The 27,581-nt window shown below is 40.0% G+C and overlaps 2 protein-coding genes across 2 annotated transcripts in view; one reads left to right on the plus strand and one right to left on the minus strand.

Moving 5' to 3' along the window:
• The window catches only part of LOC114466959 (low-density lipoprotein receptor-related protein 1-like), a 127,344-nt gene that overhangs the window by 89,591 nt on the left and 10,172 nt on the right, over positions 1-27,581 (plus strand). Inside the window, exons 42-78 of the mRNA XM_028452832.1 lie at positions 5,013-5,202; positions 5,327-5,531; positions 5,616-5,808; positions 6,910-7,035; positions 7,111-7,239; positions 7,470-7,589; positions 8,413-8,526; positions 8,657-8,806; positions 8,898-9,020; positions 9,170-9,286; positions 11,010-11,138; positions 11,256-11,384; positions 11,476-11,616; positions 12,742-12,929; positions 13,365-13,548; positions 14,746-14,831; positions 14,924-15,043; positions 15,191-15,378; positions 15,472-15,677; positions 18,134-18,322; positions 18,715-18,863; positions 18,950-19,043; positions 20,436-20,552; positions 20,651-20,770; positions 20,851-20,973; positions 21,050-21,175; positions 22,266-22,382; positions 22,915-23,021; positions 24,038-24,170; positions 24,319-24,441; positions 24,565-24,687; positions 24,819-24,956; positions 25,373-25,504; positions 25,620-25,739; positions 25,833-26,119; positions 26,202-26,380; positions 27,403-27,509. Of these exons, the coding sequence (XP_028308633.1) occupies positions 5,013-5,202; positions 5,327-5,531; positions 5,616-5,808; positions 6,910-7,035; positions 7,111-7,239; positions 7,470-7,589; positions 8,413-8,526; positions 8,657-8,806; positions 8,898-9,020; positions 9,170-9,286; positions 11,010-11,138; positions 11,256-11,384; positions 11,476-11,616; positions 12,742-12,929; positions 13,365-13,548; positions 14,746-14,831; positions 14,924-15,043; positions 15,191-15,378; positions 15,472-15,677; positions 18,134-18,322; positions 18,715-18,863; positions 18,950-19,043; positions 20,436-20,552; positions 20,651-20,770; positions 20,851-20,973; positions 21,050-21,175; positions 22,266-22,382; positions 22,915-23,021; positions 24,038-24,170; positions 24,319-24,441; positions 24,565-24,687; positions 24,819-24,956; positions 25,373-25,504; positions 25,620-25,739; positions 25,833-26,119; positions 26,202-26,380; positions 27,403-27,509 (5,322 nt within the window). The remainder of the gene's footprint in view (positions 1-5,012; positions 5,203-5,326; positions 5,532-5,615; positions 5,809-6,909; positions 7,036-7,110; positions 7,240-7,469; positions 7,590-8,412; positions 8,527-8,656; positions 8,807-8,897; positions 9,021-9,169; positions 9,287-11,009; positions 11,139-11,255; positions 11,385-11,475; positions 11,617-12,741; positions 12,930-13,364; positions 13,549-14,745; positions 14,832-14,923; positions 15,044-15,190; positions 15,379-15,471; positions 15,678-18,133; positions 18,323-18,714; positions 18,864-18,949; positions 19,044-20,435; positions 20,553-20,650; positions 20,771-20,850; positions 20,974-21,049; positions 21,176-22,265; positions 22,383-22,914; positions 23,022-24,037; positions 24,171-24,318; positions 24,442-24,564; positions 24,688-24,818; positions 24,957-25,372; positions 25,505-25,619; positions 25,740-25,832; positions 26,120-26,201; positions 26,381-27,402; positions 27,510-27,581) is intronic.
• On the minus strand, positions 554-1,573 carry LOC114466961 (galanin receptor type 1). The gene has a single exon (XM_028452839.1). It carries the CDS (start codon positions 1,571-1,573, stop codon positions 554-556), a length of 1,020 nt encoding a protein of 339 aa, XP_028308640.1.

Below are 27,581 nucleotides of genomic sequence, written 5' to 3' on the forward strand. Positions count from 1 at the left end.
CATCAACAGGAGACTGGGTGTATTTTGTGTGATGATGGCTGCTTTCCACATTAAATTTGCATGCCTTGATCACAGTCTGTTTGAATCACATCAAATGGGGGTGTTAGTTTAATTGGGGTTGGCTGCTTTGTTTGGGCAGGTGTAAAAAAGCCCTTGGATCACTTACAATTGAACCAGCGGAGTATCCTTTTTGACTAAACAGCAGATTCTAAGCAGACACAGCTTAGCATCTGTGTAAACAATGAAGCACATCCTGGTCACTTGCTCTGCTGTTCGTCTTTTGTTGGACATCTCCAAAAAGTAAACAAACAATTTTTTTACAATACTTCCTGAGGGAAATGCTGGATGAACTACCTGTGAACCTGTAAATCAGAGCTTTGTTAAAACAAGGAACAGAAATCTTGTTTTAATATGATAAAATAAAATCACAATAAATTCAAACATATTTATTTATCAAAATAATTCCCAGTTACTATGGATATTCTAACTCACATTAAAGCCAGAGGTAAGAGGTGTAAAATGAGGTAGCTGTGCTTTCCAAAGTGTTCAGAATTCAGTTATTGTCTCTCTCTGAAGCTGTGTCAAGCTCAAACGGCTGCACCATATCTCTGTTCATCACATAAGGGCAAAAAGTCAGACATCTCCTGCACCGAGCACACTGCTCCCTTCCCAGCTCCATCAATTCTCGTCTAAACTTCTGCGACATCAAGCCATACAACACCGGGTTTACCACTCCCGCAGACGATGCCAACAATCTGGCCAGAATGCCAATAGTGCTGAATCCAGGTGAGCCTGTGAGGGTTCCTCCAATGTAAGAGAACATGAGCGCGTAGGAGGGCAGCCACAGGACTGTAAAGACCAGGACCAGGAGCGCTGAGGTGTGAGTGACTTGAGTGTGGTACTGTTCCAGCTTGGGAGCGTTTCCCAATTTTCGTGCGTGTCTGAGAAAGCAGTAGATCTTGGTGTACATCCCCACAATGATTCCTAGAGGTAGAGCAAAGCCACCTAGGAAAAGGGCGATGCTGTAGACCAGCTGGCTAAAGTTGGACAGGAAGGCGAAGCAGTAAACCGCGCTGGACACCGTAACAGTGCGGAAGGCAAACTGTGGTGCTGCCAGCGCTGAAGCAGTAACCCAGAGCAGAACCACCGTCAGCTTTATACGCCTGTGCATTCTCGACCGGTAGGCCCAGGTGGGGTGAACCACCATGAGGTAACGAGTCACAGCCAAAGCTGCCAGCGTGAACACTGAGGCAGCAGAGCAGGCCACGCCTAGAAAGCTGATGGCTTTGCACAAGAAGCTGCCGAACGGCCAATAGCCCAGAGTGATGGCTGAGGTATGGAAGGGCAGGCAGAGCAGTAGCAGCAGGTCAGCAGTGCTCAGAGCCAGCAGCAGGGTGTCAGTGCCATGAGGAGGTTGACTCTCTTTTCTCCTCCTGCCTGTGAGGATGACGATGACCAGAGTTTGGCCCACAAGGCCAGTCACTAAAATAAGTCCATCGAGGATGGGGACCAGCACTTTGATCACTGCCTCTGCTTTGCCGCTGCTGTTGAGTTGCTGTCCGAGGGACTCCATGCAGTCACAGGAAAAAGCTGTTGGTTGTGATGAATCTAAGGAACTGCTAATGAACAGCACGTTGGAGCAGTGTCTGTTTCCTGCAGTTCTTGTTTTTGTGCTCCATTAGGATGACTCACACTCTGATTTTTAGTAGTTGAGCACATCAAACCACCCAGGCAGCCGTCCTCAAGGTCTTCTATTGGTTCTGCTCCCACAGTAAAGGACAAAAATCACGTTTGTTTTCTTGGCCTTTTGAGGCCAAAAAAAGCCTGAAAAAAGTAAAAAATTGCATCCTCTCCACTTGAGTAATGCATTACACATGAGCTTAAAAAGCAGCCATCACAGATGGGATTTATTCTCACTTTTTCAGCAAGTCTTTGTTATCCAAGAAGCAAAAGTGTTCAGATGTCCTTAAAGCAGTCAGCAGCAGACACACAAAATCCTAATGGAGTTCCTCTTGAAAAGCCATCAATAGCTCTCGATATAAAGTGCTCACCATGGCAGGAGGCATCTTGTCCTTTTAAAGGTCCTTAGAGACGCTGACCAATATCACACGTGGAATGAGATCACCGCGGCAGTGATTTCTCTTATTGCCATGAAAACTGAGTGGATGTCCCTCTCCTCTCTGGTTGTTTGCACAGTAACCAGAGGTTGAGATGGTTAAACCAATAGGAGGGATGATCAGAATGTTACTTGTTGCGTAATTGCTTCTAAAGGGTTCTAAATGTTTTTTTCCCCTATTCATTCAGGCTTTATTTGCTCTTTGGTTTAAAAGATATTCAACCTTAAATCTTACTTGCAAAATTGTATCAATCTGAAATATGTAATAAGACACAGCTTGGCTTTCAGCCTCAAGCAAACAGTTGTACAAATGGCACTTTTTTTATTGTTGGCTTAAGAGGTCATAAATGTGGTTGCTAGTGCAACTCAGCAGAGACGGATGCACACCATAGAACCAGCATTACTGTTTCCCTTACCCTTGTTTGTACTGTCGGTATCACAGCATGATATTCCCTCTTGTCTAAGTGTATAAGCCAGGCCAAAAGACAAAATGGGAGCATGATATTTAGAGAGGTGTCTTTATCTTTCCCTTTCTTGCCTCATTTACTCCCTTTGGTTTGTTTCCAAAATAATTCAAGCTGTTCCAGTTTTTTCTATCCGGAACAAAAAGTTCAAGGCGTGAATAAGTGCATCTATAAGCTGGCGTGCATGCAGGCGGTTAGCCATAAAATAACAAGATGATACACACTCCTTTAACTTTGTCCAACAACAGCAGCTGTGGCACACTTTTAAATGTTTTCTATCACTTACATTTCAAAAAGTTCTCCTAAGAGAAGAGGCCTTAACTTTTCATTAGCAGCAGCTTTAAAATGTCCTTTTTTTAATTACACATTTTTGGCACTCAATCAACAAAGTTTTCCACATTTGGTACAGAAGTTACGTACATAGAAAAACAAAAAAACAACAGGATCAGTGATAAACCAAAACAAAAACAAAAAAACTGACAATAACACTAGCAGTAGTAATAGTAGGAATAATAGCAACAATACTTATAAACAAATAGTCAAGCAAAGTAAAGCAATAGATATTGGATCAGAATCAGAATCAGAATCATCTTTATTGGCCAAGTGTATGTTGTACACACGAGGAATTTGACTCGGTCAACTGTGCTCTCTACAATAGTGAAAACAAAAAAAAATATTCAATAATAAACAATCAACTAGAAGAGATGATAATAAGTATAAACATAAGTATAAATATAAACAGTAGTTAGACTAGAATGTGCAAATAACAAGATGATGATAATAATAATAATAATAATAATAATAATAATAATAATAATAGTATAAAAAAAAATAAACAAATACAAAATAAAAATTAAAAAAAATAAGATAAAAAGGAGGAAAAAAAATAATAGAAAAGAAAGATAATAATAAAATATAATAATAATAAAAGGAAAATAGTGCAGTAGAGCATTGATAAGTAGTGCAGGAGAACATTTAAATTAAAGGTATGTACATGAACATTCTCAGTGTCAGATTGATCCAGGGTTGTTATGTTTGGTTCCAGGGTTTTTCACAGAAACAGGACTGACACTCTTTGACTGTTTAGTGTTGATCAGAGTGACAGCCTGGGGGAAGAAACTGTTTTTATGGCGGGTTGTTTTGGCGTACAGTGATCTGTAGCGTCTGCCTGAGGGGAGGAGTTTAAACAGATTGTGTGCAGGGTGGGAGGGGTCTGCAGTGATGCTACCTGCCCGTTTCCTGACCCTGGACAGGTATAAGTCTTGGATGGAGGGCAGATCAACACCAATGATCTTTTCTGCAGTCCTGACTATCCTTTGTAGTCTGTGTCTGTCTAGTTTGGTTGAAGATCCAAACCAGACAGTGATGGAGGTGCACAGAACAGATTGAATGATGGAGGTGTAGAACATGATCAGCAGCTCCTGGGGCAGGTTGAACTTCCTCAGCTGACGCAGGAAGTACATCCTCTGCTGTGCCTTTTTCCTGGTTGAGTCTATGTGGGAGGTCCACTTCAGGTCCTGTGAGATTGTGGATCCCAAGAACCTGAAGGAGTCCACGGTAGCCAATTCCCTATTTAAAATGGTAAGGGGGGGGAGTGGGGGGGGATTTCTTCTGAAGTCCACTGTCATCTCCACGGTCTTGAACGGGTTCAGTTCCAGATGGTTCTGACTGCACCAAAGAGCCAGCTGTTCCACCTCCCGTCTGAAGGCAGACTCGTCCCCATCCCTGATGAGACCGATGATGGTGGTGTCGTCTGCAAACTTCAGGAGTTTCACAGAGGGGTCCCCTGAGGTGCAGTCATTGGTGTAGAGGGAGAATAGCAGTGGGGAGAGAACACACCCCTGGGGGGCGCCAGTGCTGAGTGACCGGGTGCCAGATGTGATGCTTCCCAGCCTTACTTGCTGCTTCCTGTCAGTTTGGATACCCAAAAGATTAAAAAGAAAAGGGTCACACAAAAATAGAATGTGCTGCACACATACCCATAGATATAACCGTATACAAAATAAGATTTAGAAAATAAATTGAAATAAATAAATAAAACACACAGCATACCGATATTTAAAATATGAATAAAGAAAGAAAATTTAAATTAAATAATCAAAAACAAAATAACAATGAATGAATAAATTAATTAATTAATAATTTAAAGTTTGGATAGGTCAGATTGTAAATGGAGGTTCATCAACAATCATGCCAGTCATAACCTACCAATGTGTGCCATCTTACAAAACAACATGTATGAGCTTTAACGTTTTCTGCCCTTCACTGTTGCTGTTGAAATACATTGAGTCTTACCCTCAGCACCCCTAAAATTATTGCACCCCCAGTGTAAGAACCACCGTTTGTTTTTAATTATAGGATTAGATTTCTTTTTTTTTAACGCTAAATATGATCCGAAAGTGTCAATAAAACGTTTCTTCTCTGCTCCTTAGATGTAGGGTCAGTCGAGGGCTTGGCATACCATCGAGGTTGGGATACACTTTACTGGACCAGTTACACAACCTCCACCATCAGTCGTCACACTGTGGACCAGAGCCGCTCTGTGGCCTACAACCGCAACACCGTCGTCACCATGTCTGGAGAGGACCACCCCAGAGCCTTTGTGCTCGATGAATGTCAGGAGTGAGTCATCGACAATAAATGTTTGTTTTTGGTGCAAAGTTAAAGGCTCATCTTTTTCCTTTAAGAGCAGGTTTATTTAAATCCACTCAAACCACACCTAACACTGTACTTGTTCTCATCACAGCATCATGTTTTGGACCAACTGGAATGAGCAGGCTCCCAGCATCATGAGAGCGTCTCTGAACGGAGCAAACGTCCTCATAATCATTGGCAGTGATATTAAAACTCCAAACGGCCTTGCCATAGATCACCGCGCTGAAAAGCTCTACTTCTCCGACGCCACGTTGGACAAAATCGAACGCTGCGAATACGATGGAAGCAACCGTTATGTAAGACTGCCATCTCAATAGTACAGTCACCAAGATGCCAATGATTGTTGTGAATTAAAAATATGGCTATGGTATGTATTGCAGGTGTTGCTGAAGAACGAGCCTGTCCATCCTTTTGGGCTCGCCGTGTATGGAGATTACATCTTCTGGACAGACTGGGTGAGGAGAGCTGTCCTCAGAGCCGACAAGTACACAGGCAGTGAAATGAAAGTACTGCGTGCTGACATCCCCCAACAGCCCATGGGTATCATCGCTGTGGCTAATGACACCAATAACTGTGAGTCTTAAATATCAAAGTCATTTAGGTTAAACTGATAGCTTTGACTATGTTAAAGTGTAAGTACATCCTCAGGTTTTTGCTGACCTGCCACTAGGGGGAAATTCAAAAAATGTCTTTATTAGAGTAGAGTAGTTGAGGCACGCCCAGTCATAGCAGCCTCGCGTCCACAGCATTGCACAGTTCTGCATGGAGATGTCAATCAATGCTCACTGAGGGCTATGAGAGTAAGAAACTTGTCCCTCCTCCTATCTTTTACAGGAGGGGCGGGGCTAACAGTGACAATTATTGACATCACTGATCTGATCTTAGCAAAATTAGAGGGCATTCATTGACATTTTACAGCTAAAATGTTAAGAGGGGGACTAGTATTGATAATCTACATTACATCATACCTAATCATATATGTATTCAGCAGAAAAAGGTGGTTTTAGAGTCTACCTACACTTTGTGTATGTTTGAGTTAATTCATAGATTTTCTTTTTCTCAAACATTTTTCTGTAAATAATTTAAGTTTCGTCACTCCAAACTTCTGATGACCTCAAACATTTTTATGGCTGATCGTTGAACAGAGTAAATGTTGTCTGCTACGATTCAGTATCATAGCATTGTGATAGTGTACATGCTTTAAACTTGTAATCTCGTGGGAGCTGTCACGCTGAATCACACATGGTTTCATCTCTAACAGTAATTTCATTTGTTTGCATGTCAAACTGTCAAAGTTTCACATTTTTGGCAGGTCAAATCCTTTACGACTCAGTTTATCAGCTCTTCCAGTCGTCCGCACATCCAACTCTTCAAATGACGAGCTGTTGGCAATGTTATAACATTGAATGCTAGTGTGATGTCTGCCTCTATACATCAAAAACATCCCAGTCTTTCTATTTTTAACCTTACAAAGTTGGGAGCATGATGTTGTCTCAAATATCCTAAAATGCTAATCCATAAGGAGTGTTTTTTTTTTCATCTGGCACGAACCGCCATTGTTCTTATTTAAGGAATGTGTTTTTACTTTGACTCGTGGAGAAGGAGCATGCGTGAGGTTTACGTTAAAGATTCAGTCCTTACTTGTCTGTTCGTTATGTGTTTCACATTCATTAGGTGAGTTTTCTCCTTGCCGTGTAAATAACGGAGGTTGCCAGGATTTGTGTCTGCCAACATCCGATGGACGTGTCAACTGCAGCTGTCGTGGGGACAGACAACTTCTGGAAGACAACACCTGCTCTTGTAAGAGAGGAAAACAGAAAAGCATTAGTCTGCTTCACAGGGATCAAACCAAAACATCTGTCTGTGTCTCTCCAGCACTGAATATGTCATGCGGAAGTGTTGACGACTTTGAGTGTGGAAACGGAGACTGTATCAACTACAGCCTGACCTGTGATGGAATGGCTCATTGCAAGGACAAGTCTGATGAGAAGCAGTCGTACTGTGGTGAGTTTTTAATGAAGGGTTTAGACCGTGACAAATGAGCTGTCACGAGCTGTCATGCACATCTCTTTTTTTTCTGGCTTTAATGAGCTTAGGAGAGGGAAGAGTGGAGATGATCAGTCTGACTCTAATCATAAATCCTAACTCGACTCTTTGATTAAGTGGCTGGTTTATGGATGCCTGTTTGAACCCTATGCCTCGATTTGCTCTAATCACATGCTTTTAATCCACAGCCAATCGAATCTGTAAGAAAGGTTACAGACGCTGCATGAACGGCCGCTGCATTGGACACCAGTTTTGGTGTGATGGGACGGACGATTGTGGGGACCATTCAGACGAGCTACCTTGCAACAGTGAGTGGTTTAGGCTTAGCCGTTTTTCTTGTTTGAATAAGATGTTAAGGCACATGTGTTAAACTCATGGCCTGAGGGCCAAATCCAGGCCTTTGGAGCATCCGATTCGGCCCGCAGGAGAAAGTAAAAATGACAGAGAAAACATCAATCATTGTTTAAATGAAACTCCACAATATGTGCAGGGGGCTCACAGATCTAGGAAATTTAAAGAAAAGATACTGTTGGGAGTGATATTTATCACTTTCTTACATATTTTATATTTTATGTATATGTACAAGTGCAAACTATGGCACAATAATGTTGAAATTACTAATTTTCATAAAATCTGTGGCCCACTTAAAATCAAACCATTCTCTGTTTGGCCCCTGGAGTAAAATGAGTTTGACACCGCTATGTTAATGTTTCATTTATTCAGACAACTTTTTTCAGGAAATTTACTTTGATCTCCTGACATGTTTCGAATGCCAACTGTCAGTCTTCCTTAGCGGCATCTACTGATCGCTTTGATGTTTTTTTTTTTTTTTGGGAGTGGCCAACTTGACCGTTCTGTCAGGCTGGCCACACCCCCTGTCGCCCCATGGTCTCTGGAGAATAGAGCCCCAGGTCTGCGAGAGTAAAAATGTTCCCTCGTCCCTGTTGATGTTTAAGCTTCACTTCCTGTTATTTTATTTTTGTATTTTTTTAAATCATTTAAAATTGTTTAAAATTGTACTTTATGAGAGTAGTAATCAAACAATTCTTCTTAATTAAAAAAAAAAAAAATCACATATTTAAACGGTCATCTAGGCCTGTGAAATGTATCACCCTTTTGTTGTTTTTGCAGTGACTCTTTGCAAATCCGGAGAGTTTCAGTGTAAAGATGGAAGCTGCATCTCCAACTACAGCCGCTGCGACCAGGTCGTCAACTGCGAGGACGCAAGTGATGAAATGAACTGCCGTAAGTAATCCAGAGAAGATCGGAAACATTCTCTTTCGCTAGGAATGTCTGAGTTGTTTTCCACCAGAAGGAGATTGAATTTAAAACCTCTGCGTAAAAGCTGTTCAAGCTGTTAATCATATATTTCCAGAAGCCACTGATTGCTCCCGGTTCTTCCGTCTGGGAGTTAAAGGAGCCTCCTTTCAAAGCTGTGAGAAAACCACCCTGTGTTATCTGTCCTCGTGGGTGTGTGACGGCAACAATGATTGTGGAGACTTTTCTGATGAAAGAAACTGTCCAGGTGGGGTGTTTTCATTTCCGCTTTCGTGTAATTTTAGCTTTGGTAAACACATCAAAGTTAAACATGACCCTGTTTTTCTGTTGTTTTCTAGATAAAAGAAAGCTTAAATGTCCGGTGAACTTTTTCGCCTGTCCCAGTGGGCGCTGCATTCCTATGAGCTGGACCTGTGATAAAGAGAACGACTGTGAGAACGGAGCTGATGAGACTCACTGTGGTCAGTCCTCTCTAACCCTCAGACCACAAAGCCTACCAACTGAGCCGCGTTGTTTTCCTTTCAGATTCCTAGTGAAAAAGAAAAACACAACATTCTATGAATTAAATATTGTCTCCACAGACCTGAACGCTCTGTGCCTTCTCTTGCAGACAAATTTTGTACTTCCACCCAGTTTGAATGTGGGAACCACCGCTGTATTTCCAGCCACTGGGTGTGTGATGGCTCTGATGACTGTGGGGATGGTTCTGATGAAGATCAGAAATGCAGTAAGTGAACTATTTGTCATATGTTTACTTAGGGTGACCATATTTTGATTTCCAAAAAACAGGACACTTGGTCTGACCTTGGCATACTCAAAAAGTACTCGATGTTTTCTTGAATCTACCTTATAATGGCAAAATATGATATAATAAATAAAGAAGTTATTGTCCATAAAGTATAAAAACATGTAATCTCTTTATAACAGACTAAAAAAAAAAAAACAAATCAGTGGTGAATCAAATCACTCACCTTTATTATGCTTTATAATCATCTCATATAAACCTTAGAATCTCTCAATCATTGAAACAATATGAGAAACATTGCCTCCTAGAAATGAAAACTGTAACAAAAAAAACTTACATAACATTAAATAATCGAGCGCATCCATTGGGTTTAACTGAGGTATTATTTGCAAACACTCGACCTAGTAAATGCCCGTTTTGGTCCGATTATATCGCATTGCATTGCAGTCTGGCGTGCCGCCGAAAAAACATGTGGTCACACAGCTAAATGGACTCTTTACTCTTCTATTTTAACAACTTTGACATTCTTATTAACAGATGTCCTGTTAGGCAATCCCAATGTAAACATTGGTATGGAAAAGGAATACGTTCCCTTGGGGATATGTTTTGTGGCAGGGGCCTTCTTTCATTTGAGGACCTCTGCATCCAGTTTAATTTACAGCAATCATCTTTTATTCTATTATTTACAATTAAGAACCACCATGAAAACATACGGAGTACCTTGGCAGTCCCCTTTACAGCCACATCCCTTGTTAAAGTTTGTAGATGGTACACGTGGATTAAAAGGTGTCATTTCTAAAATATACTCTCGCTTTTTGGGACAGACTTATGTACCATTGCTCTTAGAGCTGAGATGGAGGACAGATATTTCAAATTTTCCTGTGGACTTTGACTGGCACACTGTGTGGGACACTGTACTCTGTTCCTCGAAAAAAATCCAGATCACCAACAGATACATATGAACTTTTTATATAGGACATACTTGACACCATGTAGACTATTTTCCATGAAGTGTAAGCGTGATCCGACCTGCACTTTGTGCCATGATGGCGTTGTGGGGACCTACTTCCACATGGTTTGGGCTTGCCCAGGGGTTGCTCAGTTTTGGGAGATGGTGGCTGGTAATCTGTCTCTCCTCTTGTCTTGTCTTGCAGATTATGTGTTTCATCATGTAGTGTTCTTGTTGCCCTGGACTTGTGTGTGTTTATGTTGGTGTGTATTTTTGTTGTTGTTTGAAAATGAATTAAAAAAAAAATTGATAACAAAAAAAAATCATTAAATATACACCTCAAAAAATAACCTTTTCAATTAAATCCACCTCTGTTTGATCACTTTCTTTTTTCCTTATGTGTGACGATTTCGTCGAAACAAAGCGGCATCTTTTAATGATTTCTTCACGTGTGAGTTAAATTACCGCGATGAACCACATGGGGTTTAAAGAGCAACTCTTTAGCTTCTATAAACTTTCTGGAAGGAGCAAATATTAGTGGAGTTAGTCTTTTAAATTAACATGTTCCTAAGATGCATTCAAGGTCCCTGGGAAACCTGCACAATTTCATTTACTAGTCAAATATTCCCGGACAGTCCGGTCAAGACGTGAAAAGAGGACATGTCTTGCAAAAATTGTACTTATGGTCACCCTAGTTTACTGGAACATTGAGTCCATTGTCTAATTTTTATTTTTACATTTTTATTGCTAATTCAGAATCCAAGACTTGCAGTCCTGAGGCATTCCAGTGCCCGGGATCCCATATGTGCGTGCCTCAACGCTGGAAGTGTGACGGTGATAAGGATTGTCCCGATGGAGCTGATGAGAGCGTCAAAGCTGGCTGCTGTGAGTACGAGCGTCACAATATTGTAGAAGGATTTGACATTTTTGTATTATGACTAAAGCAAACCACCCGAGAAATGCCCATCATCTATTCACGAACATTTTCCCCTCTACTTCCAGTGTACACAAACAACACGTGCGACACAGAGGACGAGTTCATGTGCCAGAACAGACAGTGCATCCCTAAGCACTTTGTATGTGATCATGACATTGACTGCACCGACGGCTCTGACGAATCCCCAGAATGTGGTGCGTGTGTGTTTGTGTGTGTCTTTATCCCACATTTCTGGAAGATAATTTATTCTTTTCTAATCATTCAAATTTTTTTCCACTACGCTAGAATATCCAACATGTGGTCCGGATGAGTTTCGCTGTGCAAATGGTCGCTGCCTTCACCAGAAAACGTGGGAGTGTGATGGCGAGTTCGACTGCCATGATCGCTCCGACGAAGCTCCAAAGAACCCTCGCTGCACCGAGTCAGGTAGAGATTTAAATTATTTTGTGGCCGGCCATTCAAGTAAGGGATTATTGAGTTAACTCCTCACATTTTGAGTGGGTTTAGTCACGGGACAATTATAATTTGTTACACTGAAACATTGAATGAAAAACAGGTGCACTTTACAATAATAACATTAAAAAAAAACACTAAGTAAGGATGAAAGAGAGAGATCCTGCTTTGGCTGTGCACGAGTTGCATCCATATATTTGTGCACAGGAGCAACTCAAAACCCCACCAGGTTACATTCTTTCCTAAAACCCACACTTTGGTGTTGTATTTGACAATGTTGAATATTGTATTTTTCATTCTGTTTATTGATAGATTACCAGTGCCAACTGTCTTTGCTTTAGGGGCCTGTACTACGAAGCTGGATACGTATATCTGGGATATCTCTGTGTTAGCAGGCTTCATCTAACCAAGCGTTCTCTGTCACAGCTGTACTATGAAGCAGGTCATCAACACGTACACTTAAACCAGGTGATTTCAGCCTGGCTACATGTGAGTTTGCTGGAAAGGTGCAGAGATTGTAGCGTCTGATAAACCACAATCACGCAGAAACTAAGTAGAGCCATTTATGTCACGATTAAGGAATCATTCTTTTAAAATAGGAATATTTAAAATCCTTAATTCAGACCAAAAGCAACACTGTTGATGCAGAAAAAACAGGAAGGAATGATCACAGGAATGACACTGTTAATGCGTAAAAGCGTGAGATTATACAATATCAATCCATCGGATTTATTACAGCACAGCACATGTTTCTATTCATGTACATATACATGTGCATCAACCAAGATATTATAAGAATCAGCAGGGCATTTTCCAAGAGAAGTGATTGGTCAAGAGGCGGGCTTTCATACTCGCTCATATCCTAGCCAGAACAAAATCTACTCTTGAACAGGTTAGTCATTTAGCCTAAGTTACCACTGTGTTTTAGCCTGGTAAGAAGTTAGCCAGCTTCGTGGTACAGGAAACACAGAAGAAATTAGTGCGATACTATGAAATCCAGCTTTGTAGTACAGGCCCTAGAGTATTGAAACATGACTTAAAGCAGAAGCTGCCCACAGCGCTAACGTCTGATGCCATTCACTGCATGTCTGATTTCAGAGAGGGCGTGTAATGACACAGATTTCATGTGCCGTAATGGAAAGTGCCTTAACGAGACTCTGTTGTGCGACCGCAACGACGACTGCGGCGACGGATCAGATGAACTCAACTGCTTCATCAACGAGTGTCTCCACAGCAAGTTGAGTGGCTGCACACAGCTGTGTGACGACCTCAAGATCGGCTACAAGGTAAAACTTCTGATTGGCTCCGTTTAGTTCTTAAATAATACTGAAGGCGAGGACGATCCTTTCTCGTTGCACGTTTTACACGGAGACAACTGGTTGTTTTTCATAGTGATTCACAGACATAATGTTGCAAATCACCTTCTTTGGGCTCCTCTTACAGGAAAAACAGATTTGTTCTTGTGTTTTGTTGTTATGGAGAAGCTTGAATCCAGTGTAGTTTTGAGTTTATGGTCAGTAAATTACAAAGAATGGGACTGTTCATACTGATAGGTGCTTTAATACGCTTTATGATTTCTTTGCTAATCTGATGTTTTGCTTTTCTTTTTTTAACCTTATTTGACAACAAATGATGTTTCATTTCCATTGTTTAGTGTAATCATGACCTTGTGAGGACTGTGTGTGTTCTGAAACCCCCTCCTCTGGTCTTGGCCCCTTCAGTGCAGATGTCATCCTGGTTTCCAGCTGAAGCGCGATGGGAAGACGTGCGTGGATATAGACGAGTGCACGACCACCTACCCCTGCTCTCAGCGCTGCCTCAACACACATGGCAGCTTCCACTGTCTGTGTGTGGATGGCTTTGAACTCAGCCCCAATGACCCCACCATCTGCAAGTCCACATCGGGTAAGACACCCACCCCAGTGTTTTGCACTTCAATGGCCATGGTTACATGTTTTTTGATTAGGAATTAATTATTGAGAATTAAATAATTCGGGCGCACGGTGGCTTAGCGGTTAGCACACATGGATGGATGGATAAATAATTTGTAATTAAAGTATTGTACTACATGGAAATAGTAATTCCAAATTGAGGTTTGCATGGAAACAGGTTTATTTGCCTTTATTCAAATCCGCTTTAGGCGCGCATAGAACAACTGGAATCTATTTAAAGTGGAATGAACGCATACAAGATTGAGGAATTATTGAATTTGTTATTAAAACAGAATTAACCAGCCACTTACTTCGGATTTAAAGAGTAACTAAACTCCAAACACACTTTTTCTGCTGAATGCATATTTATTTGGGTATTCAGTAGTGCTGTTGATTGATCCTAGTCCAACTTTTAACATTTAAGAAGTTTTTTCATTTTGCGTTTTTAGCTGTAAAATGTCAGAGTTACTGGCCTCTAAGGGTTTAAAGCTGGCTATTACAATTGAACTTTGCTATTGGCTGAGACGGATTCTTTGGATTCTTGCACGTCACCAACTTTCACTGTTGGCCCCGCCCCTCCGATAAAAGCTGAGAGGAAGGCGGAAGGTTTCCTCCAATCACAGCTCAACAATGCTCATGCTCAACTGCAGTGATGTTTGTGACTCTGTGCTTCTATAAAGAGCAGATTCTGCGCTAATTAGAGGGTTCATCAAGCTATATGTGCATGTACAGACACATCATGTGTGTATTCCTGTCTGCGTGTGCGCGAACATGTGTGTAGTTATTGTCGCATGTGTGCGTGTGCATCTTTCTGTGTGTGTGTAAGAGGCATTCCAGAGGCGTTAGTGATAGCGTCTATAGTATTATGTGTGGGTGGGTGGGTGGGTGCAGCTTCACGTGGGGATTGTGTGTATGTGATTGGAGTAGTTGATCACAGTTGACTGGGCGTGTCTTACCAAGAGTCAGGAGTAACGCCCATAATCAAGGCAGCTTTGAATTTGCCCCCCCTAGTGGCAGGTCAGCAGAAAGCAGGGTTTAGTTACTGTCATTTGTTACCTTTTTAATGAGGATTTAACTTTTATTCTGACTTAAAGGAGAATTAAAGCTCTCATATAAATGTTGAGTCTTTGCCAATTCAGTTCTGAAACATCAGTCTGGTGTTTGTGTGTAGAGGAAGAGCCCTACCTGATCTTTGCCAACCGTTACTACCTGAGGAAACTCAACCTGGATGGTTCCAACTACACCTTGATAAAGCAGGTGAGATGTTGTTTCTCAGAGAATTTACTCTTGTTGCCATTGGTAATGCTTTTAAAAATGTATATATATATTTACCTGTTTATTTTTTTAAGGGTCTCAATAACGCAGTGGCGCTGGACTTTCACTATGCAGAGCAGATGATCTATTGGACAGATGTGACCACGCAGGGCAGCATGATCCGACGCATGCACATGAATGGCAGCAACATTGAGGTCAGGGAGGAGCTCATGTTCTTGTTCGTATGATTATCAGATTTTAGTGAGAACAGCACCCTTGTTAGAAGTGAATTTCATTCCCTTGTTGCAACGTTCTGATTAAAAACCAACGGTTTTTAACTCATCTGATTGTAAATCTGGCAGGTTTTGCACCGAACATCTCTGAGTAACCCTGATGGATTGGCAGTGGACTGGGTCGGTGGAAACCTGTACTGGTGTGACAAAGGCCGGGACACAATTGAGGTGTCAAAACTTAACGGGGCTTATAGGACGGTGTTGGTCAACAGCGGCCTGAGGGAACCTCGGGCTGTCGCTGTGGATGTACGCTACGGGTAAGAGACGTCACACCATCAACCAAAACTCCAGGTCACATTTCCTACATCAGTCTTACAATCTCCTCCTCTTCTTTTTCTTCTATTGGATAGCTACCTTTACTGGTCAGACTGGGGTGACAACCCCCATATTGGGAGGATTGGGATGGACGGCACCAATAGAAGTGTCATCGTAGAGGACAAGATCACCTGGCCCAACGGACTAACCCTGGACTTCATTAACGATCGTATTTACTGGGCTGATGCAAGGGAGGACTACATTGAGTTTGCTAGCCTGGATGGAACTAACAGACACACAGGTAAAAGGTTTTATATGCTTTAAGTGCAATTTGGAAAACCCAGGTAGGTCTGTTTAAAATTGTTTAATCTTAAGCAATAATTTAAATTCTCAACATATTATCCAACAAGGAAGCTGTAAAAGAAATATGCAGAAGGAAATTGTCTCTTTATTAACATACAACAAATGTGATTTTATAAGAGGTTCTTATGTAGAGTGACCAAGCTGGCCTATCAGAGATATTCACCCATCCCTGAACACACATACCACTAAAACACCAGAGTGGCCCTTTGTATATTTACAGAGCAGGACTTTCTTTGTTTGGCTCCAGATAAGCGTGGAGTAAAGGTCACTGACTTCTACTATTTCAACATTCGCCACAGTTTGATTATTTAAATCACTTCATTGGTGAAAATCAAAGCTGAATGTGTAGTTAAAGGAGTTTTCTTCTTGGTTTGTAGGACTGAGGTGCTTTTTTCCAACAAACAGAGCATGGAAGCCCGTTAAAAAAATGAGCACATAAAAACAGAAAAAGTGCAATCAGTTTGTTGAAGCTAATGAGGTGTAGAGCACATGATGTAACACAGATTTAGCGGAGCCTGTGTGGCTGTGAACCCCAGTTGCGCTCCATTTCACACCTACAGTGTAAAACATCTGCTCTCAGAAACACATCTGTGCATGGCGAAAAGATAATTTGCTGAGTTTTAGAAAAGTTACAAAAGTAACAACTTCAGGACCTGTAATACAAACGTATTTGTTGCTACTTTCACAATAATTAATTGACTTCATTATTACAGCTGTTTTACTCTCATTTTCTCAAAACAATTTTCATCCGTTGGATTTCAACCTCACACGAGAACAAATCTGTACAGACGTGTTTATTTTGTCGAGAACAGATGGCTGTGGTTTGTTAGAAATCAAATGAAGTCAAATAGTCTCTATGTAAATAATAGAATACACAAACACAGATTAATACCAGTTTGTGTTGCAATACATCTTCCCAGAGATCAGCAATTCAGTAACACTTGATCTGGATAGTCTACCCTGCCACCTGCTGGAGGATAGAAGCATTTACCGTAAAGATCAGCACAAAACATGTCAATGAACATGTTTGTGCTTGCAGAGGATAGAAGAAGCCAGATAATTTTTTTTTATCTGATTACCTGATTAAGGTCATATTTATTAGAATACTAGAGTACTGAAACAATCATCGCTTCATAAGGCAATATGAGAGTTGTGGTAAATGGATGAAGTGGTCCTCCAATGGATGGATAGCAGCAGAATGTCTGATACCACTTTACTTGAAGTTTTATACATACATTACACTGTCATAATTATGACATGACACCTGTCATTAGCATTAATAAGGCGTCATGAAGGCTGTTGTTTGTTACCCAATCCCACATGTGTCAAACTCATGGCCATTTGGATAATCCAATTCGGCCCGCAGGAGAAAGTAAAAACGACAGAGAAAACATTGTATAAATGAAACTCAACAATATTTGCAGGGAATCAAAGTTTTCCCGGAGCTTATTTTGCATGATTGCAGTAATTTTTAATGTTAAACAGTTGATAAAACTTAAAATTCTTACAAAATTCTTCAATTTTCCTCCAATTGTGACGTAATGTTTCCCTAAACTAAATGGGAATTGGTCACAAAATCTAGGAAATTTAAAGTGAAGATTTTTTTGGGCCTGATATTTGTCACTTATTGCTGGGATATGTTGTATTTCTTACATATTTTGTGTTTTATGTATGCGTAGAAGTGTAAACTATGGCACAATACAGTTGAAATTACTAATTTTCTTGCTTAAAATCTGTGGCTCACTTGAGATCAAACTGCTCCGTATTTGGCCTTCGAACTAAAATGGGTATGACACCCCTGCCCTAACCCTAACCCTTCGTTAACCTAACCCCTAATCCTACCTAACCCCACTAGATCCCTCCACTTAACCCAAAAATGCCATCATAGCTCCAAAGCTAAGGGTGTCATAATTTAACGAAACACAATCACAGCCTTTTCATTTCATCATTTCATTCATGCTAATGACAGATTATGACAATGTAATGTCAGCCTTATGTATAAAACTTCAAGTAAAGTGTTACTGAATGTTTTTTCTCATTGGTCATACAGCTGTCAAAACAGCTGTCCAAAATCATTAACTGCAAGAATATGTCCAGGAATTTCTTAGCACTTGCTTTTCTTTGTAAATTTGCATTTTACACAGTATGATTAGAAGATAATTATGTCCACTGGATTCCTGGAATCTTCATCATAAACACCCTGAGTAAACATGTCAGCTGTGAAAAAAGTTAAGAGTGTATAAAACACCAGACTTTAAGAATGGAATTAACTTGAAAACCGTTTAACGTCAGTGTAACATGTACAGTGCTTGTTTAGTTATATTTGTAAATCTGTAAAAATGAAAAGAACAAAGAGCGCTGTTGTCGTGTGGGTTATTGTTTGTGTGTTTTCAGTTTTGACCGAAGACATCCCTCACATCTTTGCCATGACGCTGTTTGAGGAATACATCTACTGGACCGACTGGGAGACAAAGTCCATTAACAGAGCTCACAAGTCTCTGGGAACCAACAAGACCATGCTGATCAGCACCTTGCACCGGCCGATGGACATTCACATCTACCACCCCTACCGCCAGCCAGAGGGTAGGAACATACACATTATTAATACTATTTAATGGATTTATAATTTCAGTGTGTAGATTTTTTAAGTGTTGGAAAAGGTTTTTGTTTTTTTTTTTACTTCAAATTACTTTAAATAACAGTACAAAATAGAAAATATAGACTAGGCTTCTATGTACGAATTATTAGGTCATTTTTCATTTTATTTATTTACTTGGGGGGAGACAAGAATCCTTTGGGGTGGATTTGTATATTGATTAATAATTTCTTATCGTTAATTTTATTTAGCAATGTAAAAAAAGTTGAGAATGGTGTTTTATGGAATATAAGGGTGTTGTTTATCATTATGTTAGATAATTAAGATACATTCATTCAAGGCGAAACATAAGTTAATTTGTTTTCCTTTTCATTTTTAGTACTTAATCACCCGTGTCAGACGAACAATGGCGGCTGCAGTAACCTGTGCCTGCTTTCTCCCGGAGGAGGTTACAAGTGTGCCTGTCCCACTAACTTTTACCTGGCCAACGATCAGCGCACCTGCATGTCTAACTGCACAGCCAGCCAGGTGGGGTCGACGGCGTCTGTTTCTGTTGTCAGCTGCGACGTAGTGACCCTTGGCTCGTCTGACCTCTGTCTCTGTTTTTGTTGCAGTTTGTGTGTAAAAATGACAAGTGCATTCCTTTCTGGTGGAAATGTGACACTGAGGATGACTGCGGGGATCGCTCGGATGAGCCGGCAGATTGTCGTAAGTGATTATGGAAGGAAAACTACCTTTAAGCTTAGGGTGTCCCAATCCGATATTCATATAGGATCCGGATATCAGCAAAAAAAAAAAATCTTGACATATTTTGGCCTCGTTCGTGCCCGATATGTAACACACTGACTCGAAATGTAACAAGACCCGAATTGTTATGTGTTATAAAAAAATTATTCTAAAATGTGAAATTTAATAACTGATCAATAATGTGACAAGATCCTGGGCCAAAAACATAAAAACCTGTTGACGTTATTACATTATATATGTGTGTATATATATATGTATATATATAATTAAAGCCTTTTGGAGAACCTTGACATTTTTTGGTAACTTTTTTTTTTTCTTACTTTAGTTAAATTTCAGCTCATTCACTGGACTTGAACTCATCAGAGTAATAAAATTATATATGATACTACACTCTACATTGACGCAATAAGTCATTTAATCCATAAATCATTGACTCACTCTATGATGTAGTAAATGACTCATAATGTAATAACAAATGCAAAAAGTTTTTATGTTTTAAGCTCAGCATCTTGTTACATTATTGACCAGTTATTACATTTCTTTTTTTTATTAACATTTTGGGTCATTGTTACATATCAGGCTCTAACAGGTCTGCATCTGAAATCTCTGATATAAGCACTCTGACTAATTTTGCACAAAAATATAAAGTTTTGTTTTTATTGGATTTATTGAGGTTATTTTTAGGGTCTTCTTTATGTTTAAGAAAGTTAAAATGTATGTGACTCATTGGTTAATATTAAATCAAATTAAAAAAAAAACAGTCCTGGAAAAGTCACAGCTTTCAAAAAGATGTATAAATCTACTATAATTTAAGAATACATAAGCTCAGGATGAATACATTTGCAACTAATGAAAAGACTCGAATGGATCCTTAACGGATGAAATGAATTAAATGATGACATGATTTAGTTTAAAAATAAAAATAACATAAATTAAAATGAAATTTATGTTAAAATACCTATTCTAAATACATGTGTGTTTCTTTTCTGTTGGACACTTGAAGTTGTTTGTTTTAAATCTTTGTGTTTTGTCTCATGGAAGTTTGTAAAAAGGGTTAGCCATAATAAGTATTCACTTCAGCCTAAAACCTTTCGGTCATTCTGTGCACGAAATTATGGAAATGTTTTGTTAAATGTTTAATGGAATGAAACGGGAAATGGGTCAGGTTTTCCTCATACCTAATAATTTGTGCCGATATCGTATCAGATTTATATCAGGATCGGCCAATACTCAAGACTGTATTATTGGTATCATTTTGGAAGTGAAAAAGTGCTTTCGGGAAAACCCTACTTGAAGTAGATGAATGCAGATCATATTATTGTGTTGTATAATTTGGATTTCTTTCCAAAATAGCGGAGTTTAAATGCAGACCAGGACAGTTCCAATGTGGCACTGGGATCTGCACTAACCCTGCTTACATCTGCGATGGTGACAATGACTGCCAGGACAACTCAGACGAAGCCAATTGCGGTATGTTTTAAATAACATTGTATCAAATCTGCTTTTGTCCTTTGATTGATCATTCATGATTTTTGATCTTATGTTATGCTTCTTTCCCTGCATTGCAGACATCCACGTTTGCCTGCCCAGCCAGTTCAAATGCTCCCACCCCAGCCGCTGTATCCCAGGCATCTTCCGCTGTAACGGCCAGGATAACTGTGGTGAAGGAGAAGACGAGCGGGACTGCCGTGAGTCGTCCCTATTGGTTTCTTTCTCCGTCCCTTTTCTTTAAAACGAAATCTATAAACGTCTCCTTTTCTCCTCGTAGCTGAGGTCACATGTGCACCCACACAGTTCCAGTGTGCCATCACCAAACGCTGCATACCTCGTGTTTGGGTGTGCGACCGCGACAATGACTGCATGGACGAATCAGACGAGCCAGCAAACTGCAGTAGGAGTTTAGTTTTTACTTTTGGTTGTTGGAATTTTATGTGAAATGTTTCAAATTCTATTTATGTATTTTTCAGCTCAAATGACTTGTGGTGTGGATGAGTTCCGCTGTAAAGACTCAGGCCGATGCATCCCTGCTCGCTGGAAGTGTGACGGTGAAGACGACTGTGGTGATGCATCAGATGAACCAAAGGAGGAGTGTGGTTAGTCCTTACTTATATATGTTTTCATTAAAAGACAGAGAAATGCACGTAAATAAACATAGGCACGCAAATATACAGGATTATAGCAAGATTCTGGTGCTGCATTTATTTTCATTAGCCTTTATTTAGTCAGGAGAACCACATTAAGATTAATAAACTATTTTACAAGTCTGTCCTGGCAGCAGTAAATAAAACAAGTTACAGTGTCAAAATAATACTAAAACAAAAAAATAGCACAGAAGACGAGTCGATGAAAAACAGTACAAAGTACAGTCACATAGTAGGGCTGGGCGGTATCGACTAAAACTCATATCTCAATATTTTTTCTCAAAATGACGATGTACGATATTAAACTCGATATTTTTAACTCAATAAAGTCTGACCAGAAAGACAATTCTGGGTCAAATTTGCTGATATAAAATGGCACATCGGCACATTTATTAACAAACAGCTGCACAATATGTGCCACTTTTGGATTTTTCGCCTATAAGGGACAGCACGTGTGAGTGAGTTCTATATTGTGGCTTGTTTAGGGGAAGGTCTGGGTTAGGACGCACTCAGAAATTCATCTAACTGCTTTTTATGCTGTTCTGAGAAGTAGCAAAACCAGAGACTCCTAAAACGAGTATTTTAATACAAAATAAGCTATAAAATATGCATCTCAGAAATATGGAAAAATTGTAAAGGACACTATTTGACAGTACTCTGTGAATAATATTGAATACTTGTTTGATGTGATTTGTGCTGTGTGATTGTATAAATCAAAACAGGTATAGAAAATATAGATGTATCTCGATATAGGCGATTGTCATTTTCTATATTGCCAAATTAGAAAACTCGATATATCTTGAATCACGATATATTGCCCAGCTCTATCACAGAGTGAGAGCTTATGGAAGATAAAACTATAAAAGCCACAAAATAGTGACAAATAAATTAGAAGATGGTGAAGTTTCGTGGTGTAAAACATTCTATGAACATGGAGCAGAGCACATGAAGGCTTTTTTTGCCCAATTCTGTACGGACAGTCAGAGCCATGAGTTAAAACAAGTCTTGTCAATTTTTCCATCTCCCTTTTTTCCTTTTCCAGCCGAGAGGACGTGTGAGCCGTACCAGTTCAGATGTAAAAACAACCGCTGCGTCCCGGGTCGCTGGCAGTGCGACTACGACAACGACTGTGGCGACAACTCGGACGAAGAGAAGTGCAGTACGTGTCTTCTCTGTGACGCACACTCAACACCTTCCACTATCACTCACACTCATGTGTACCTCCTAACACGCTCACTTTGGTCATTCAATACTAATTCATGCACAATGTCTGTTCATTTCTGCTGCATCTCACCTCATCTGATGTCTGTTTCATTTCATACTGTCCTGTCGGCGTGACTCAGAGGTAAGTGCTTTCATCCTCGGCGGTAAAACACTCCCATGATCTGAATGGCCTCGCTTTGTGTTTCCTACCGTTTTCATTCAAATGCCTTCGTCCCCCAGTGGTGTCCACTGATATGTAAGAGTCTGCAAGCTGAGCTCAATAAGGTCCATTAAAAGTCACATGCTCCATTATAGAACAACAAATAATTACTGATCACGTTTAGCACTCTTTTTGAGCTCCTCTTCCTCTCTTGCGCTCCCCTCAGAAGCGTACAGTCATCTGTGTTGTGTTGTGCTTTGTGTGGAGCAGCCATTTCTCACCTGATCAGAGATCGGGAGTTTGAGCCTGTGTTTTGTTCCTTTTGTAGTGCCTCGACAGTGCTCGGAAAGCGAGTTCGCCTGCACAAACGGCCGCTGTATTGCCGGGAGGTGGAAATGTGACGGAGACCATGATTGTGCCGATGGCTCTGATGAGGTAATTTGAAATGTAATCAAGGAAAAACCCTTGAAATGCAACATTTTATTTTTTCGAAGGAGACCAAGAACATGTAACATTTCACATACAGTAGATTACAAAACACAAACAACCAATACTGACAAAAAGACAATTTTGCTTGTAACCACCACCTCCAACCACCACACATCTCAGGGTAATTAATTATATACACATACACCTACACATAAATGTATACAGATATTCATACATCCTACGAACAAATACAGCAGGCATATACATATACATATACAAACATGAACATATAATGCATACAGTGGGACAAAAAAGTATAGCAGCCATCGATTGTGCAAGTTGTCCAACTTAAAGAGATGAGAGAGGTCTGTAATTTTCATCACAAATGCGTGCGAAATAAAGCTGTGTCATGTAAAGCAAACAATATATATATATATATATGAATAAGTTGAGGTAAATTGGACAAAAAAACCATTTCAAATATGGCGGTAGGGTAAACTGAATACATTTAATGATAAACTGATACCAGTTATACTGTCATCTTTTCTTAGGCTGTAACCAGTTAAATTGATCATAAAGTTCACAATGATGAGTTCTATATGGATTTTTTTAAATTAATCTTCACAAAGTGTGAATTAAGATGCACGTTATATGTATTTTGATAAACTACATAGTCATAGTCAATTATAGGTAGAGTAAGATGAGAAATTATTTTCTTTCTTTCTTGTAGTGTGAAACAATTTAGAGATCGGAGAGAAAAAGATTCAGGTGTTAACCTTCTAATTATTTTGAATGATGGTGGCTCAGGATGTAGAGCTGGGGGTAACAACTAAAGGAATGATAGTGTTTTTTTTTTTTTTTGACTATGCAAGTATAAAGGTGAATCTATAAATCTATCACTATGAATGAAAATAATTTTTTTGTGATGTGAGTATCTTAAAAAAAAATCCAATGTGCTGCTATTCAAGGGTTATTATTCTCGCATTTAAGTAAGTGTTTTCTCTTCTTCTTTGTGTTTTCAGAATGGTTGTGATCTGAAGTGCGACAACGACCAGTTCCAGTGTAAAAACGGACATTGTATTCCTATTCGCTGGCGTTGTGACGCTGATCCAGACTGCATGGATGGCAGTGATGAGGAGAACTGTGGCAGCGCTGGTTAGCTTTTATTTGCTTTGGTTACTTTTCACTTTAGTTTAGTCACTTTTGCACTCATCCATTTCTTCTTCTGAGTCTAGAAAACGTGTGGCGCTTGTTTATTATCTAGTGCCTCTATTTGACTCCTCATTTGTGTATTGTCTCTCAGCTGGGCGTCACTGCCCTCTAGATGAGTTCCAGTGTAACAACACTCTGTGCAAACCTCTCGCCTGGAAGTGTGATGGAGAGGACGACTGTGGAGACAACTCGGATGAGAATCCAGAGGAATGCAGTGAGTGCTGCTTTCCAAAAGCCCCCGCACACGATAACGTCCATCAGGCCTGATTTTTCCTCTCTGCCTTTTTTCTTAACTCACTCCTTTTTTTGGGGCTTTTTTTCTCTGTTTGGCCATTAGGACGGTTCCAATGTCCACCCACACGAGCTTTCCGCTGCCAAAACGACAGAGTTTGTCTGCAGATGTCAAAGAGGTGCGACAGTATCGACCACTGTGGAGACAAATCGGATGAACTGAACTGCGGTGAGTTCTGCTGGAGTTTAAAGTATTTGCATCTTAATGTGTGACAAATGGAGAGGCATTGACTTTAAAGTCACCTGTTGTTGTAGCTGATGTCTGTGTGTGTGTGTGTGTGTGTGTGTGTGTGCACGCAGAAGTTCCTCCAGCTGTTCCCACCTGTGAGAAGGATGAGTTCCTGTGCTTCAATGGGAAATGCATCAGCTCCAACCTGCGCTGTGACTTATTCAACGACTGTGAGGATTACGGCTCGGATGAGATCAACTGCAAGTCAGGTACCGCCTTATTAATTCCTAAACCATGTATGACCACAGCTTTGCATTCAGGGTGGTAAATCAGAGGTTTTTAACCTTTTTTGGGTCGTGACAAATGCCCGGTGACCCCAGAGACATTTTTTTTTTCTAGAATTTGTTTTTAATCATATTTATTAAAGTGATTTACAAATAGAGAGTAGCCAGAATAAATGCACAAAGTGAGAAGTGACAAGATGCCCCTCCTCAGATATATTTAAGTATAGAAAACAGTTGTTAGATATTTATTCTTTGTGATGTGTGTATTTGAAAAAGAAAAATAATTAAGAAAAATGTAAAAATATACTTTCAAGCAATTTGTTTGTTTTTATGTTTTGCCAATTACTAGACATTTCAGGCAACTCCAAGGCTGAAAACCTTTAATTTGATGTGTTTTCCAGACGCAAAGGACTGTCGCAGTGACAGGACTCAGTGCGGCGATGGAGACGAGGCTCACTGCGTTATTAACGGCACAGACTCCTTCTGCTCTTGTAAACCGGGTTTCCAGAAGATTGGATACCACATGTGTGGAGGTACACACCAGTAAAAATACACAGGCCTAATACTCATCTGCTTGTAAAAGAAGGCGGGCTATATTGCGTATTCAGTGCGGTGTGGTCTGACTTTGGCTTTCCATCCAACTCTCAGATAAGAATGAATGTCTGCAGTTTGGAATCTGCTCTCATATCTGCAACAACACCAAAGGCTCCTACAAATGCAGCTGCTACAAGTACTTCAGCCGAATCCATGACACCTGCAAGGCTGACAGTAAGCGTCTGAGCATTCCATTCTCTTCTTCTTCTTTTGTTTTCCATAAACCAAGTAAAATCGTCACCATGTCACGTTTTCTGTTTCTTTCAGACTTGAACAGCAGTAGACAGATCCTCTATATTGCTGATGACAATGAAATCCGAAGCTTGGACCCCGGCATGCCCAACTGGCGCTATGAGCAGACCTTCCAGGGCGACGCCAGTGTGCGCATCGACGCAATGGACCTACACGTCAAGACCAATCGCATTTTCTGGACCAACTGGCACACGGGCCGCATCTCCTCCTATGAGCTTCCTGGGTCGTCGTCGTCGTCACCTTCTTCCAGCAACTCGGATTCCAACAGACGCCAGAACGAAGGAAGGATCAACAATCTACAGGTGAACATCCATCATACCCAAAACTCATGTTTAATCAAAAAATACAGGGATGAGATGTAGAGATGTTTCCTTCTGGGCTCAGATCAAGGAACTGAAGATGCCTCGAGGTATAGCTGTGGACTGGGTGGCAGGTAACCTGTACTGGACTGACTCGGGGCGAGACGTGATAGAAGTGGCTCAGATGTCGGGCCAACATTGCAAGACTCTGATTTCTGGTATGATCGACGAGCCGTACGCCATCGTGGTGGATCCACAGAGAGGGTAGGAGGCAACAATCATTCATCAAAAGAAATGTACTCATAAGTATCAGAGAAGCAACTCAAAATGATTCTGCGCACACAGGCACATGCATGAGAATTAGAAGATCTAATACTGATCTGTTTAATTGTGCATTTGAACCAGGGTTGGGGTCAATTACAATTTTCAATTATAATTACTAATTAAATTATCCATGTTCAGTTACAACTCAGTTATGGTGACCAGCATTTTTTTCTGATTACAATTAAAATGAATTATTTTCCCCCTTAAAGTAAACTCCAATTACTTTCTAAATTACTGAAGTTCAATTACAATTAATCACACAAAACCTCACCTTCCTCTTCTGTTAGTTCTTTTAATAACAAGTCAGTTTTGACCAATATCTTAAATGAAATGTCTAAAACATATTATCATTTAATTTGTAGTTTATCTCTTGGTTACCTTGTTAGGCTTCCTTATCCATGAAAATATTGGTATTATTATTTTTGGTGTGGGCGTCTGAGCTTTTTTCCTGTCAGTATATCCCTCGATTTCAATTATATAAAAATGGTAAAATGATCCTGAATATTCACTGACAGGTAGCTGGAAAAGTTGATATAAAACATATTTTATTAATTGGTAACGTGGTTCCACAGTTTTGTGTTTTATTAAATTGTAACAGGTTTTTTTTATAGAATTTCCATGACAATTAAAATGACAATTACTGTATCTGAACTTAATTACAAATCAATTCTGATTACGACACATTTTTTCATTAATAATTATGTCATAATTGTAATTAATTATCAATTACGAAACGAGGTTGGATGTAAAATTATCTGTGTTCAAATTAGGGGACGGATCTGGATAAGCATAATGCTTTTTTCCGTCGCCCTTTCCGGCATGAAAAAGGATGTGATTTTGCTCTGAATGTCAAATGAATTTCTGTGAATGCGACCATGTCGGAAATGAACTGAATAAATTAAAAAAAAAATTTCAATTATAATTGACCCCAACTCTGATTTGAACTATGTGTTACTTTTTAGTACAATGTACTGGGCTGACTGGGGAAATCACCCGAAAATTGAGACGGCTGCAATGGACGGAACTTTAAGGCAAACTCTCGTCCATGAAAACCTTCAATGGCCCACAGGTTTGTACCCTCACACACATACTGTACAGCTTCTCCCTGTTCTGCTTAAAAACATCCTCATTCTCACGTATT

This window comes from Gouania willdenowi, chromosome 7, assembly GCF_900634775.1.
Source record: "Gouania willdenowi chromosome 7, fGouWil2.1, whole genome shotgun sequence".
NCBI classification, from domain to species: Eukaryota; Metazoa; Chordata; class Actinopteri; order Blenniiformes; family Gobiesocidae; genus Gouania; species Gouania willdenowi.

Coding starts and splice junctions, on each gene's coding strand:
- LOC114466961 (XM_028452839.1), bottom strand. CDS start 1,573: ATGGAGTCCCTCGGACAGCAACTCAACAGCAGCGGCAAAGCAGAGGCA.